General features: G+C 36.3%; 1 protein-coding gene across 1 annotated transcript in view; it reads left to right on the top strand.

Moving 5' to 3' along the window:
* Window positions 1-13,746, top strand: part of arhgap10 (Rho GTPase activating protein 10) — a 115,352-nt gene extending 101,606 nt beyond the window's left edge. Inside the window, exons 21-23 of the mRNA XM_051702916.1 lie at window positions 1,564-1,668; window positions 8,942-9,033; window positions 12,512-13,746. Of these exons, the coding sequence (XP_051558876.1) occupies window positions 1,564-1,668; window positions 8,942-9,033; window positions 12,512-12,600 (286 nt within the window). The 3' untranslated portion in view covers window positions 12,601-13,746. The remainder of the gene's footprint in view (window positions 1-1,563; window positions 1,669-8,941; window positions 9,034-12,511) is intronic.
* Window positions 13,747-13,864: the final 118 nt, after the last annotated feature.

Genomic DNA, 13,864 nt, shown 5'->3' with positions numbered 1-13,864 from the left:
GGCTGGTATGAGGTTAATGAGTGGATTTGCTGCACTGCAGCGCTGTTGGAGTCTCATGCTGATGTGCAGCAGCTGAGCACTCGCACCCACTGCAGAGTCATAAATCACTGCATCTCTCTCTCTAAACATACTGTATATTATATATTTATCTCTCTCTCTCTCTCTCTCTCTCTCTCTCTCTCTCTGTCCTTTTGACTGCCCTGCCAGACTGTGCTTCTCCTCATTTGCCCATGTGCTTCCTCTGAGCTGGATCTGATCTCTGAGTCCTTCACTCCCCTCACCTTCAGCACATACACACAAACACACACACATTTCTTCTGTCGATTCTCCTGACAGTTTCCCAGACTAATTTTGCCAACTAGAAAGAGTATGAGTTTTCATAACTGTCATCAGGACCTTCTACAGCTTAAAGTCAGCATTAAACAGTGTCCGTAACCCATTTTACTTCCGTAATGTGACATATTTCCAAGTGAAACAGGACATTCAGTAATAATAAGAAACAAAGAAGGGCACAAATTATTTTTATCAAAAGGGAATTGATTGTAAAGTGAAATTTGGGCTTTCCATACCAGAATAGATCAGGTGGTTGGAGGGGAGGGAATGAAAAATAAATGTAGTATAATGATAAAGTTCTAAAAGAGTGTAAACATTCCTTTTCTTCTGAATAAAATGCACTGATAAGTCTTGCAAAATAAGACAAGAAACGTGTATTTTTTTAAATAGGGTTAGTTCTGACTTCATGTTGACTTTAAATTGATGAAGTTAAGATTCCTGTTTGAAAAACAAAATTGAAACTTTGAGTTTTAATAATTACTTTTAAACTACAATGTTTGCAGTCCGTCTCCTTTATAGCCTGATCTTGCTGTTGGCAATTGTTGGTCTAATGTGCTCATTTGCATATTTAGCGGTTTCCACATGCATCCAATTCTTAGGGATGTTAGGCCATTTCCCCACTAACCTTTACATCTCTCTCTCTCTCTCTCTCTCTCTCTCTCTCTCTCTCTATATATATATATATATACAGCATATATCTTTTTCTCTGTGAGATTGTGAGACTTGCTGCTCAGCCTTTGAAAGAGGAATAATGATAGAAGGGGTTTGTGTGTGAGTAATAGTGCAGAGAGTGTATTTGTCATCTGTTGTTTTACTTTTAACTCTTCTTTGAGTACTTTATTGATTGAGTGTATGACGTGTTTCTTTTGATGTGCTGAAATAGATGATTACGCCTCTTTTAGTAGCTCTTGTCTGGCAAGGCCAGAATTTGTGCACTTCATGTGCAGTGCAGTGTATTTCCTGTGCAATTTGAATGGAACACACTTAACAACTTCCTCTGCTGCTGAATAATCCATTAGCCCAGTTAATGTGCCCAGAGTTCTTTATGTACCTGCCCAATATTACCAATATTGCAACGCATTAGAAGAGTAACATTTGTGGTCTAAAACATCGTAGCGATCAAAGCTTGAGTTGTGGTCCACTTGAGACAGAGCTGCTGACAGCAGTTTTAGAATGGACAACTTTTACAGTGGGAAGATGGTATCGAGTTTTGTTATTCTCTTTTCACAGAGTATGTACTGCCACAGCATCATGGATGAATTCAGCCTCCCCTGCTTCACTTACACCGATGAAACCTGGATCAGTGGGAACGGAGAAGAATAAACCTGAGGAAAGGTACAGATATAAACACAAAAAAAAAAGAAAACACTTATGCTGTACACACACACATCCATAACTAATTTCTCATAGCTTGTAATTAATTTGTAGGAATGTACAAGTAATAGTACTTGTTAAACTGCTCCTATACCAAAAACCTATGAAATGTAGCATATATAACCGACCGTGACTTTTACCACACAAATAAACGCTAGTAGTAAAACATAATGTCAGCACATTGTTGATGTTTCAAAATAAATGTCTGACATAAATGGTATTGCCATAAATTTTTAAATAAACAAAATATAAAAAATAAAATATTGCCAATATTTTATGCCTCTGTACAGCTGCAGAGTACTCATGTAGAGCACAGACAAGCAAGTGTACCCAGCGACCTTTCCAAGGATTAATAATTTCCAAGAACTAATTGTGGTGAATTGGTTTGTTCTGATGTTTCATTAAAAAAAATAAAGAAAATATATATTCATGCACTTTCCAATTCTGGTTGAGCGTAAGGACACATGAGAGTGCGTGCAATAAGCTTGTTCGTCTCTGCTGATGTGTAGTTAATTGGGGTCTGCCCTTTGAGCACTCATACTGTATGGGTCTTTTCCAAACCTAGTGAGCTTCCTTCGGAGGTAGCATTTTAAGACATCATAGGCGCGCTTCCGACGTGAAGGCTGTTCTAAAAGGTACGTATCTAAATGATGCTGCCTCTTATGATATTTCATTTTGGTCAAATTTCAAGGTTAAATTGCATGTATCCTTCCCCAGGTAGGCAATCCCAGAATGCACCGCGATGAGCTCGGTGGAAAAATAAATCCAAGATGGCAGACAAGGCAAGAAAAATTTGGATTATAAATACATTTATAATCCATTCAATAAGATTTATCGGTTGGCTGATATTAGCCTTTCACAGATATATCGTATTGCCGTATATGTTTTACGATATGTGCAGAACTGAAAACTCCAGAACTTATTATGCAGAAAACGATGCTTGGGTGATTTAGAATTGGTGTCATAACATAGTTTGTCCAGCAGAGTGCGCTCCGACTACATTGTTTACAGAGCTGAGTTGACGGTGGTTCTGCAGACAGTGCGGAGTTAAGCGGTGTCTTCACAGTAAGTTTCTAACTAGTTTGTGAAATACATACAGGAAAATTAATAAACAATGACCCCATAATTTTCCCTTTTCAATATTACTAATATAACGTTAACCCTGTCCCTGACAACCATGTCACTCATGTTTATCACATCTGTTTGCTGTTCGCCATCTATAGTTTGTCAGTGCAGTCAGTAATGTAGCAGATTGAAAGGTAAGTATCAGAGCATCTTTTTGCAGCTCAGCAGACAACAGTGCGGTGGTGGATTTTGTCTGTTGAGTGTTGATTTCACGCTACATTGTTACCTAGTTGGTGAGACGCAATGCTGGAAAGTAAATAAACAATGTCCATCTCTGTGACAACGAGCTTATAGCTAACTAGCTAACCACATAGCTACTTTCATCCCCTGTCAGCTGAGTGTAAGCTAATGTGTAAACATGTATTCACCAAACTGTTTTGTTCAGGATTTGCACTTTGGTACCCCCTTCAACCGAACAATTCCAGTCATTACATTTACAAAATATAATATTTAAAAGTCTGGGTTTCCACCGTTGAAAGTTTCCCCTGAACTTGTACAGCAGAATATGGTGTAACACCGCTTGACTCGGCAGGTGTATATGCTTTTGTTTTACAACCTGCCTCTAATTGACTGGCAGTATTAAAATAGTCAGCATTTGACTGATACTGAACAGTACTACTGATGTTTATTTAACTATTTATTTTATTTTTATTTATTCTTTATTTTAATGGTCAGCAGTTGACTTATACTAAACATACAGTACTGATTTTTATCTAGCTATTTATTTTATTTTTATTTATTCTTTATTTTAATGGTCAGCATTTGACTGATACTAAACAGACAGTACTGATGTTTATTTAGCTATTTATTTTATTTATATTTATTCTTTATTTAAATGGTCAGCCATTGACTGATACTAAACATACAGTACTGATGTTTATTTAGCTATAATTTGAATTTATTCTTTATTTAAATGGTCAGCAACTGACTGATACTGAACATACAGTACTGATGTTTATGTTTATGTTGATGTTTTACATTTATTGTATTTTATTTATTTATTTTCTCAGTGTTCATTTCTATAATTTGTTGACAATGTATTATAATAATAATGTCAAATATTCTTTGATAAAAATGTTTTTTTAAAGTAAGAAGTCTTCCGAGTACCTTTGCATAGTCATATCGGTGCAAAATCGGTGCACAATCCACATAGAAAAGGTCTGTTTTCATTCCAGCTCAAAAATTTACTATATCGGCCACCATATCGGTAATCGGTGAATTTTCGGTCTCGGCCTCAAAAATCCCATATCGGTCGAGCTCTACAGGAGACAGCAAGTCAGCTCACTAAGTTTTGGAACAGACCCTGTATGTGTATGTATGTGTGTCAAACAATTCCATAATTTTAATTTAAAAAAATGTATATGTAACTAAAGTAGCTACAGAATGGTAACACTAATGAGATTACTGAAAAACAAAGTGTAATCCCCTACATTACATTAAAAAGTATCTACTGTAATGCGTCACTCCCAACAACACTGCTCAGAACCAGTGTGTGAGCAGTGCCACTAAATGGAAGTCACAAAAAGGGACAGTGTGAACAAATTTCCCAAGGCCAGTTACCCAATGTATGGATGATCAGCTATAATGTCCTGTATTTTAATGTAATTACTAGATGAGGTATTAGTTCATGAAAACATTAAATATGCTACCCTTAAATCATCAAGCCCACTGTTCTGTACTTGATAATTGCAGCATTATTAAAATCAGTATTGGTATTGACAAGCAAAAAAAAAAATAAATTGGTAGGGTGCAGCCTTATTAATTTGTTCCAGTCTATGTCAATTTAAGTGTCTGGTTGGCCAGTTTTCGCTCAACATCTCTCTTACTGTCTCATTGATTCTTTCATTCAAACTCCAAGTCTCACTTAAGCTCACAGCCTCAGGCTATTAACTCAATCTCACATGCATTCACTCACTTACAAAGTCTTCATCTGTCATTGTTTAGTCTCCGGCTTGCACATTTGCCAACTTTGCCTTTTCTCCTACACACTGAGACAGCTCCGCTCTCTCTCTCTGTCATCTCTGCTTTCTCAGCTCTATTTACTTCTCTACACATTCACCTGCACACACACATTCTCTCTGTCTCGCACTTTCCAGACAGAGGCCATTGCAATTAATAAATAATTCATTGCATTTTTGTTAGAGGTCGACCGATAGGGGATTTTGCTGATACGAGGTGACTAAGGTGGTGGGACAGGCTGATAACCGATTAATCGGCTGATGTTTTTTTTTTTATTATTATTTTTTTTTATTATTATTATTATTATTATTATTATTGATTTATATATATAAAAAAAAAAAGTCGGGCACAGACATCGAGGCTACAAGAGTCCAAAATGAATTAAAATCCCAATGCATTTTATTGTGCAACCAAAATCCCAGTAATGACAAAAAAATTAAAAAAATTAAAAAAAACGAAAATTTGGAGCATAACATGAAACTCTTAAATATAAACAAACCCGAAAAACACCGGAGACTTGGCTCCGTTACAATGCTCTATATGTAAGTATTTACCAAATTAAGCTTTTTATATCCTATATATTCATCATATGAAGTGTGTGTGTGTGTGTGTGTGTGTGCATATATACACAGACTAGGCTTAATGAGGAATAAAGTTTATTATTATTCACAAGATATGAAGTTGGAGACACAATATATGTGCTGACGGGGCACGTTTTCATATAGTTTTCATATTTTTTTTCTTTGCATGCTCTCTCTTCAATTTAGAACACTTGATTAGCTAGTCAAAATAACAAAACATGCATTAAAGGAAGGATAAAAATTTGTGCCCGACCGATATATTGGTATCGGCATATATGTTTACCGATATGCGCAGATATGAAAACTTTTTGAGAACATACAATGCAGAAAACAATGCTTTAGAATTGGTGTCATAACTTAGTTTGTCCAGCAGAGTGCGCTCCAGCTCCATTGTTAACAGAGCTGACTCTGAGCTGATAGTGGCTCTGCAGACAGGGCGGGGTTAAACAGTGTCTTCTCGGTAAGTTGCTAACTAGTTTGTGAAATAAATATTGGAAAGTTAATAAACAATGACCCCATCATTTTCCATTTTCAATATAACTAATATAACGTTAACCCTGTCCCAGACAACCATGTCACTCATGTTTATCACATATGTTTGCCAGTTATAATTTGTCATTGCAGTCAGTAACGTAGCAGATTGAAAGGTAAACATCAGAGTATCTTTTTGCAGCTTAGCAGACAACGGTGCATGGTGGATTGTGTCTGCTGAGTGTTGATTTCACGCTGTGTTTTTACCTAGTTGGTGAAGACGCAATGCTGGAAAGTAAATAAAGTCCATCTTTTACTCTCCATGACAACGAGCTTATAGCTAACTATCTAATCACGTAGCTACTTTCATAGCTTGTCAGCTGAGTGGAAGCTAATGTGTAAACATGTATTCACCAAACTGTTTTGTTTAGGATTCACAGTTTGGTACCCCCTTCAACCGAACAATTCCAGTCGTTGCATTTATAAAATATTATATTTAAAAGTCTGGTTTTCCACCATTGAAAGTTTCCCCTGAACTTGTGTAGCAGAATATGGTGTAACACCGCTTGACTCGGCAGGTGTATATGCTTTTGTTTTACAACCTGCCTCTAATTGACTGGCAGTATTAAAATAGTCAGCATTTGACTGATACTGAACAGTACTACTGATGTTTATTTAACTATTTATTTTATTTTTATTTATTCTTTATTTTAATGGTCAGCAATTGACTTATACTAAACATACAGTACTGATTTTTATTTAGCTGTTTATTTTATTTGAATTTATTCTTTATTTAAATGGTCAGCAATTGACTTAAACTAAACAGTACTGATGTTTATTTAGCTATTTATTGTATTTTTATTTATTCTTTATTTAAATGGTCAGCAACTGACTGATACTGAACATACAGTACTGATGTTTATTAAGCTATTTATTGTATTTTTATTTATTCTTTATTTTCTCAGTGTTCATTTCTAGAATTTGTTGACAGTGTATAATAATAATGTCAAATATTCTTTGATAAAAATGTGTTTAAGATAGCAGCCTTCTGAGTACCTTTGCATAGTCATATCGGTGAACAATCCACATAGAAAACTGGTGAATTTCCCCCTTCTAAAATCAGTATCGTTCTCAAAAATCCCATATCGGTCGGGCTCCAATAAAAAATGGATGCATTATGGAGTTAAAAAATGCAACTATCGGCACTGATTAATTGGTAAAACTATATATCGTCTACCTCTAATTTTTATCACTCTCTGTGACTTTTTTGCCGCAGACCCTTTTTAAATTGTGAACCCTGGTTGAGATAAGGTCAAAAGATGCATCGAATTTCCACCCTATACAATGACTAATGCCTAATGCCAGGTGATCAGACTAATTTAGTTTAAAGTACTGTAATGCTATTCTGTTTTAAAACAGTTTCCAAAAAAGGAGGTGATGTTCTTACGTTCTAATTTTAGAGAGTATATTTCCGTCATAACGCCTACATTGTAAACTTTCTGGAGTCTGGGTATCCGTCTGGGTTGTGTATTGACTTCAGAATGTGTTGTTGTTCTGAGGCAATACATGAAACTTCCATCAGACTGTCAGGTGTTGAGTGGCATTAAAGAGTTAGTTCACCCCAAAATGAACATTTTTGTTGTAATTTTTTCTCCCTAGTGTCATTCCAAAGCCATATGACTGTCTCCATGAAACACAAGCAGAATAATTTTGCAGAATGTTGACGCTGCTATTTAATTTATACAATGAAACTGAATGAGAATGAAGTATGTCAGTCCATAATAGTTTGCCTAACATCTGCTTTCAGCCTGGTCCTATGAAATTTACGTGAGCATTGCAACATTTTTGCAAAACTGAAATTACTTGCTTCATAACACGTTTGGTTGCAGTTTTCAAGTGAAATGTCCAGCAGAGGCGCCAAAACCAAGCGAATTTAGGTTGTAATCAGACAATGTTTTTAAGATGAATTTTAAATGGTTTTAATAAAACTTACCTCCCTTATCTAAATCTTAACCCTAAACTTAACCAATAGTGTCCGAAAAGAGAAATGAGAGTTTAACAAAACAGACATACTTACCCTTAACCAACACCTAACCTTAACTGATAGTGTTTTAAAATGCAGAAGCTAAATGGAAAAGTACATTTTCTGAAGCAACCATGTCAATTCATGTTGCTTCTATGTCTCAGTTGTGTCGTGTCGGCGTTAGTTCTTGTCTGGTTTTGAACCGTGGTCCTCCGAGTCCAAAGTCCAACTCTCTATGAGGTGTGCTATTGTGTAAGCTAATCATATTGGAATAAGTGTATATATGTAGGTGGGTCTGTAATACAAGCGTTAAAATGTATATACGTATTTTTAAAAGATGCGCTAGAGTATATACGTGACTCGATATCAAAACATAGCAGGGTCTGAGTAATAAAGAGAAAAATAAGTGTTTATAAAGTCATAATCAGCCATTCTTCCGCTCTTCAGCCATTGAAGTCATGATTGGAGTGAAAGTTAATAAAACACACAGTAGTTTTATCGCCTCTAGTGTTGATTTCACCTGGAAACTGCAGGGAATTGTACCTGGTGACACGTATAACAAGTTTTGCAAAAATGTATATAGTCACGTGTTTACTATGAGACCATGTTGTCTGCTTTTGTGTTCCACAGAATACAAAACGTTATACAGGATTGAAATAACATGAGGCAGATTATATGATGACAACATTTTCATATTTGCTTGAACTAGCCCTTTTAAATACTGGTGAAGAGAAGTCTGGAGTACTGATTCATGACATTGTTGCTGAATCCCCTGTTCTGGGTTCTGGACTTTGGAGAGCATGCATGCTCCAATTCCATTCCTGGGAAAATTTAAGGATACACAAAAGCTTGCTTGAGAATTCATCACTTTATTGAATTGTGTCTCCTCTTTGATTATCTTCCTACTTCTTAAAAACTCAACTTAGGGATTTATATGGACAGGCTTTAATTGTGCTGACTGCTTTTATTGATAACTTCAGCGAAGTCCACTTTACAGCTAGATGGAAAGTCGTTTCCTAATCCCCACACTTCTGAATAGTGAGAGACACACTAACTGATTGCCTTCATTTTTCAGTGTCACCCTCATGAAAGCAAAGGCTGTGTACCCCTGTGAGGCTGAACACGATTCTGAACTCTCTTTCCAAGTTGGGGCAATCTTCCACGACGGTAAGTGTTAACGTTATCAGTGCCACGGGCGCTCACCCGAATCCGCAGGCATATTGAATTTGGTGGGTACGACTAGCACACACACACAGACAAAAGGGAAACAATCTAAACTCATATCAGCAAGAGTGGAGGCAGAGAAGAGGGGAAGTGCGGCAGGGGGTGTAACATCCCCTAAAATCAATCCACAAAAGAAAAGGCAGAGCTAGAATCACACATGAAGGAAATGAGAGCCTTAACCTCTATCAGAGCTATTGTTTTCTGAATATCATAACTTCAGCTGAATACTTACTAATTCTTATCAAGCCAACTTTGAGCTAAATCAATACAATTTGAAAGGTAAATTTAATTTTAGTTTATTGACACCCCAAAAGACACCACAGATTTTGTCAATATCATTGTGTTATTATATGTTGGCTAATGTCTTAAACTTGCAACATGATTGTCAAAGGGCCAGTAGAAATATTAAATAACACAATGAAAACTTGTATAATCTAATCAATATCTTTAGAACTCTATTCATTTATCTGAATCAATGAAAGCACAAAAATCATCCTAGCTAATACTGCACAAACCATGAAAAAAAAAAAAAAACTTTGAGATTGTGTCACTTACATTCACATCATTCAAGTTTGTACTGTAGTAAGGTGCCAGTCGATTTCATATGATGCAAACCAGTTCTTAAAAACTGATTCATAAAAAAATTAAAATCATAGTATTTAAAAAACAGCCTAACATAAATCTGGTGACTGAGAGTTTAACAATATGAGCATGAAAATTCTGTGGTCTTTTAAAGTTGTTTAGCAACTATTTAATGATTTAGCTTCTGTTAGCATTCCATCACATGGCTTAAGGAAGATGCTATTTGAACCCCTAATTAAATATTAACAGTATAGGGGCATCACTGCAGCATGTTTATTGTGTTTATTTAGAGTCCCACAGACACCCTACATCAACCCCTAAACCTAACCCAACCGTCCCTTACAAAAATTAACCATGGTTTTACTACAGTAATGGTATTTTGTAGTAAAATCATAGTACCCACAAAATTAAACATGGTTATTATATAAACACAATATTACTGTAGTAACACCATTGTTAATTTCTAATCTATTGTTTCTGCCAATAAATATGGCTACTACAAAATAAATATAGTAAACTATATTTATATACATTTCTATGTATTATTAAGTAGCATTAAAGAAATTATTAGGAGAGGAGACAGGAAAAAGAATGGGGGGGGGGAGTGCGACGAATTGAAAATCGAACCCTGGTCGAAAAAGCACAATCTCATCAGCCTTATGATCCACGTCACTGAAGCGACACTAACAATGCAGTTTGTAGTAAATTTCTGTGTTTCCAATAGACTATTGGGGTGCAAATAGCCAGACTGTGTAGCAGATGTTATTTACACCTGGGTGCAAATAGTTTGTTTATGCATGTGTTATTATTATAAATGTGATTTTATGTTTGTTATTTTTGTATCATCAATTTCCTTTGTTCCTTGTGCTTGTGCATTTCACTGTATTTTTCTTTTTTTCACCGTCATTCACCAGGGCTTTCTAATGCATTACATATATTAAATTATATATTGTGCTCTGTCCCTCTGCAAAATCATGCATGTTGCCGGGCAATGGTTCAGTAATTTTCTGGAACTCTTGGCTTTTGTCTTATACACCATGCAGCTCTGTTTGATCATATTCAATATGCAGTGATAATTAAAGGGACATATTATGCCCCTTTTTACACAATGTAATATAAGTCTCAGGTGTCCCCAGAATGTGTCTGTCAAGTGTCAGCTCAAAATACCTCACAGATCGTTTATTCTACCATGCTTTTATACCTCTGTTTTGTAGCCCTGTTTAAAACGGGCTGTTTTAGTGTCTGTAGCTTTAAATACAAAGGAGCTGCTGCTCCCCACACCCCTTTCTGGAAGTGGGCTGTGCCTTTCCTGTTGGTGCCATGGATACCCCGGTGACAACAATGCAGGAGAACCAATATGGCTGCTACTGAAAACACCCGTACATGTTTGACGAATTTCTGTAACTTTTGTAGGGTTATTTCAGCCATTTTGCTATGATGGATGTGTTGTTCGGTGCCTATCGCCAACTTTAGCTTTCTCTGCTTTCCATTGTAGGGAACAGTACTACTTCAATAAGCTACACTCACTAAGTACTGTAACGACGTTCGCTAAGCACAATATAGTGGCATGATACATTTAGTATAACGCTCATTTTTTAATTGTGTTACAGGTGCTCATGTGGAAACTGTGAAACGATGCCTACAGAGTTGCTACGTTACACAAAGCACAATGCTTTCACAACACAAGTTTTTCGCACAATGTACAAACAAGCAAATTCAGAAAGCTAAATTGCAAACATTAAAAATTATAAAGTGAAACTTATGACTTGCAAATCTGAAGTTGGGTCACAGGGAGTTGGTATCGATCCATCCTTGATCCTTAGCTTGGAAACAAATCCAGCCTTGTGTTGACCCTCGTTGATGAAGCAGTCCGACGTAAAATGGTTTGCACAAACATATAGGGATTTTCCTATTGTTGTGGGCACATTGCCATCAAAAATAAAACTAATCCACTGGGTCTTCAGTGGCTCAGATGTTGGGAGTACATGAAGACTGTTGTGTTCTCTCTTGCAACCAATAACAGAACACTTGGCGTGTTTACCTCGTAGTTGGGACATTCTCGAGTTAGCACAAGTGGCTCTAGTGAGGAGATAAACATGGCGGACTGTGCGCTGCTCGCTCAAGTTTTAATGAGGGCGGATCTCTTTGCCAGCCGTGGGCGATACCTTTCCCCTTTTGATGTCATAAGGGGCTGCAAACCTGAACGGCTCGTTTGGAGACACTGTTTTTTATTGATGGGGAAAGGAAAGAAATGAGGGGATGGTCTTTTACCATATTTTGTGGTTGTCTACACACACTGAGGACACATAATTATGTTCCAAAAATTTAAAAAGTGGATTTTGCATAATATGTCCCCTTTAATATTCACACTTTTTAGTATCCCAAGTATAGATAAAGACTCTAGCATGATTCCTCAGTGCTTCAGTTACCTTGCATAAAATCCTTTCTGCTCTGACTAAAAAAAAAACTCACATCATTTATTTCTGCTATGGCTCAAAATCCCCCTTAACATTTGTTTAAACAGAAACTTTCTTATTCCTGTCTCCTGCCCACTTTTGTGTAATGTATAATACATTAGCTATACAAAACTGCCCTGCAAAGCCAAAAATGCTGTAAGTACACATACTGGACAATCAAAAACTTTGAAGCCATGTACCTCAGTTCCAGTGTTGGCATATTTACTGCCTTTTGGCTTTGTAGGGCAGAATACTGGTACAAGAACTTTTTTGTTTTCCTTTCTTTTTTTCATCCGATGAAGAGTTCTTGCTTGTCTGACATGCAGTGTGACAAGAAGAGCTGCAGTAAGAGTTTTACCTGTGTCCGTGGTTGTGCTCTACAGTGTCTCTCTCCAGGGAGCCCGGATGGCTGGAGGGTGTCCTGGAGGGAAAGCGAGGACTCATCCCTGAAAACTATGTGGAGATACTGTAACTCGGAAAATCCTCACACTGCTCTTTATATACATGGTATCCATGGTCTCGGCTCTTTCACTATCATACTGCTCATCACTCCTTTAGCCCTCTCCACGCTAAAGACATTGAGAGGGTTTTGTATACTGTATCAAACACATGTTGCTAGCACAGGTATTACATAAGTTAAAATGTAAGCTAGGATGTGTTATATACATATACAAAAAGACTGCACTTTTTGTCACCCAAAAGGTTACTTTCAATTTGGAAATGAAAATATGGTTTTGTGTGGGGAAAACATTGAAATGTCTTTGTGACTCGTGTTGTCCTTTTTTTAAATTGCATGTCTCGTGATTTTAGAAGAATAGTTTGGATTTTTCAGCATTAGTGCACACCAACATGGTTTTATTTAATATTTTCAAGTTGACAATGCCTTTAATTGGGCATATATAATGATGTATAAAAGTACATATGAGGATAATGTTGAGCACAATATTATTACAGTGCAGTGACCATTATCACTTTAAAATAATCAGTTTTGCTTCTTGGTTGGTTTGAACACCTTAGTGCTTACCTGTTATTGATATTGTCTATTGAAATTAATTGTGATCAGTTAAACCTTTGTCCAAAAGTTAAACTAATGCTGTGCCTTAATGTTATTTTGCATGGCATGCGTGACGCTGTTCAATACTTTGAACACGGCAATTTATTTTTTTCTTTTTTTTTTTTAATTCTATGCATAAGCTTTAATGATTTTATGTTGAAGAACACATGCAATAATAAATAAACGTAAAGACAATTACCCTTGCTATGACTTCCAATGAAATTTGCCAAGTCTTACATCTGTGTTGTGTATACATAATTATTTTCTTCCCTGACACTTGAAAGCCAAGCATGTGTGTCCTCTTAAATGGTTAAAGGTTTTAAAGTTTACCACATGCTTTTTGCAGAGACTCTCACAATGGCAGGACTTTAGCAATGTTTAATGAGAAAAATTTCATTTTTCCAAGAGTTTTTGTTGCAAAGGTTTGTATTTGTGACAGAGTGTACCTGCTGTAATGTAAGACAGTGATTAAGGCCTCTGCAAAGGTCTTGCCATCAATATAATTTTGTGATGTCGGATCTCCTGTTGATCAATGTTAGATAAATAAAGTGGTTTATTCTTATATCTTTTTGTTTCTATCTTTATTGCAAAATGAGTGTCTATAAGCGAAGCCAGATGTGGAAATAAACTAAAAGCATTTGTGATATGATTGTTTGATGAAAAATAAAGGAACATTGTGTGT

This window comes from Myxocyprinus asiaticus, chromosome 7, assembly GCF_019703515.2.
Source record: "Myxocyprinus asiaticus isolate MX2 ecotype Aquarium Trade chromosome 7, UBuf_Myxa_2, whole genome shotgun sequence".
NCBI classification, from domain to species: domain Eukaryota; kingdom Metazoa; phylum Chordata; class Actinopteri; order Cypriniformes; family Catostomidae; genus Myxocyprinus; species Myxocyprinus asiaticus.
Note: the sequence above shows the minus strand (reverse complement) of the source record. Positions and strands in the feature narration are given on the sequence as shown.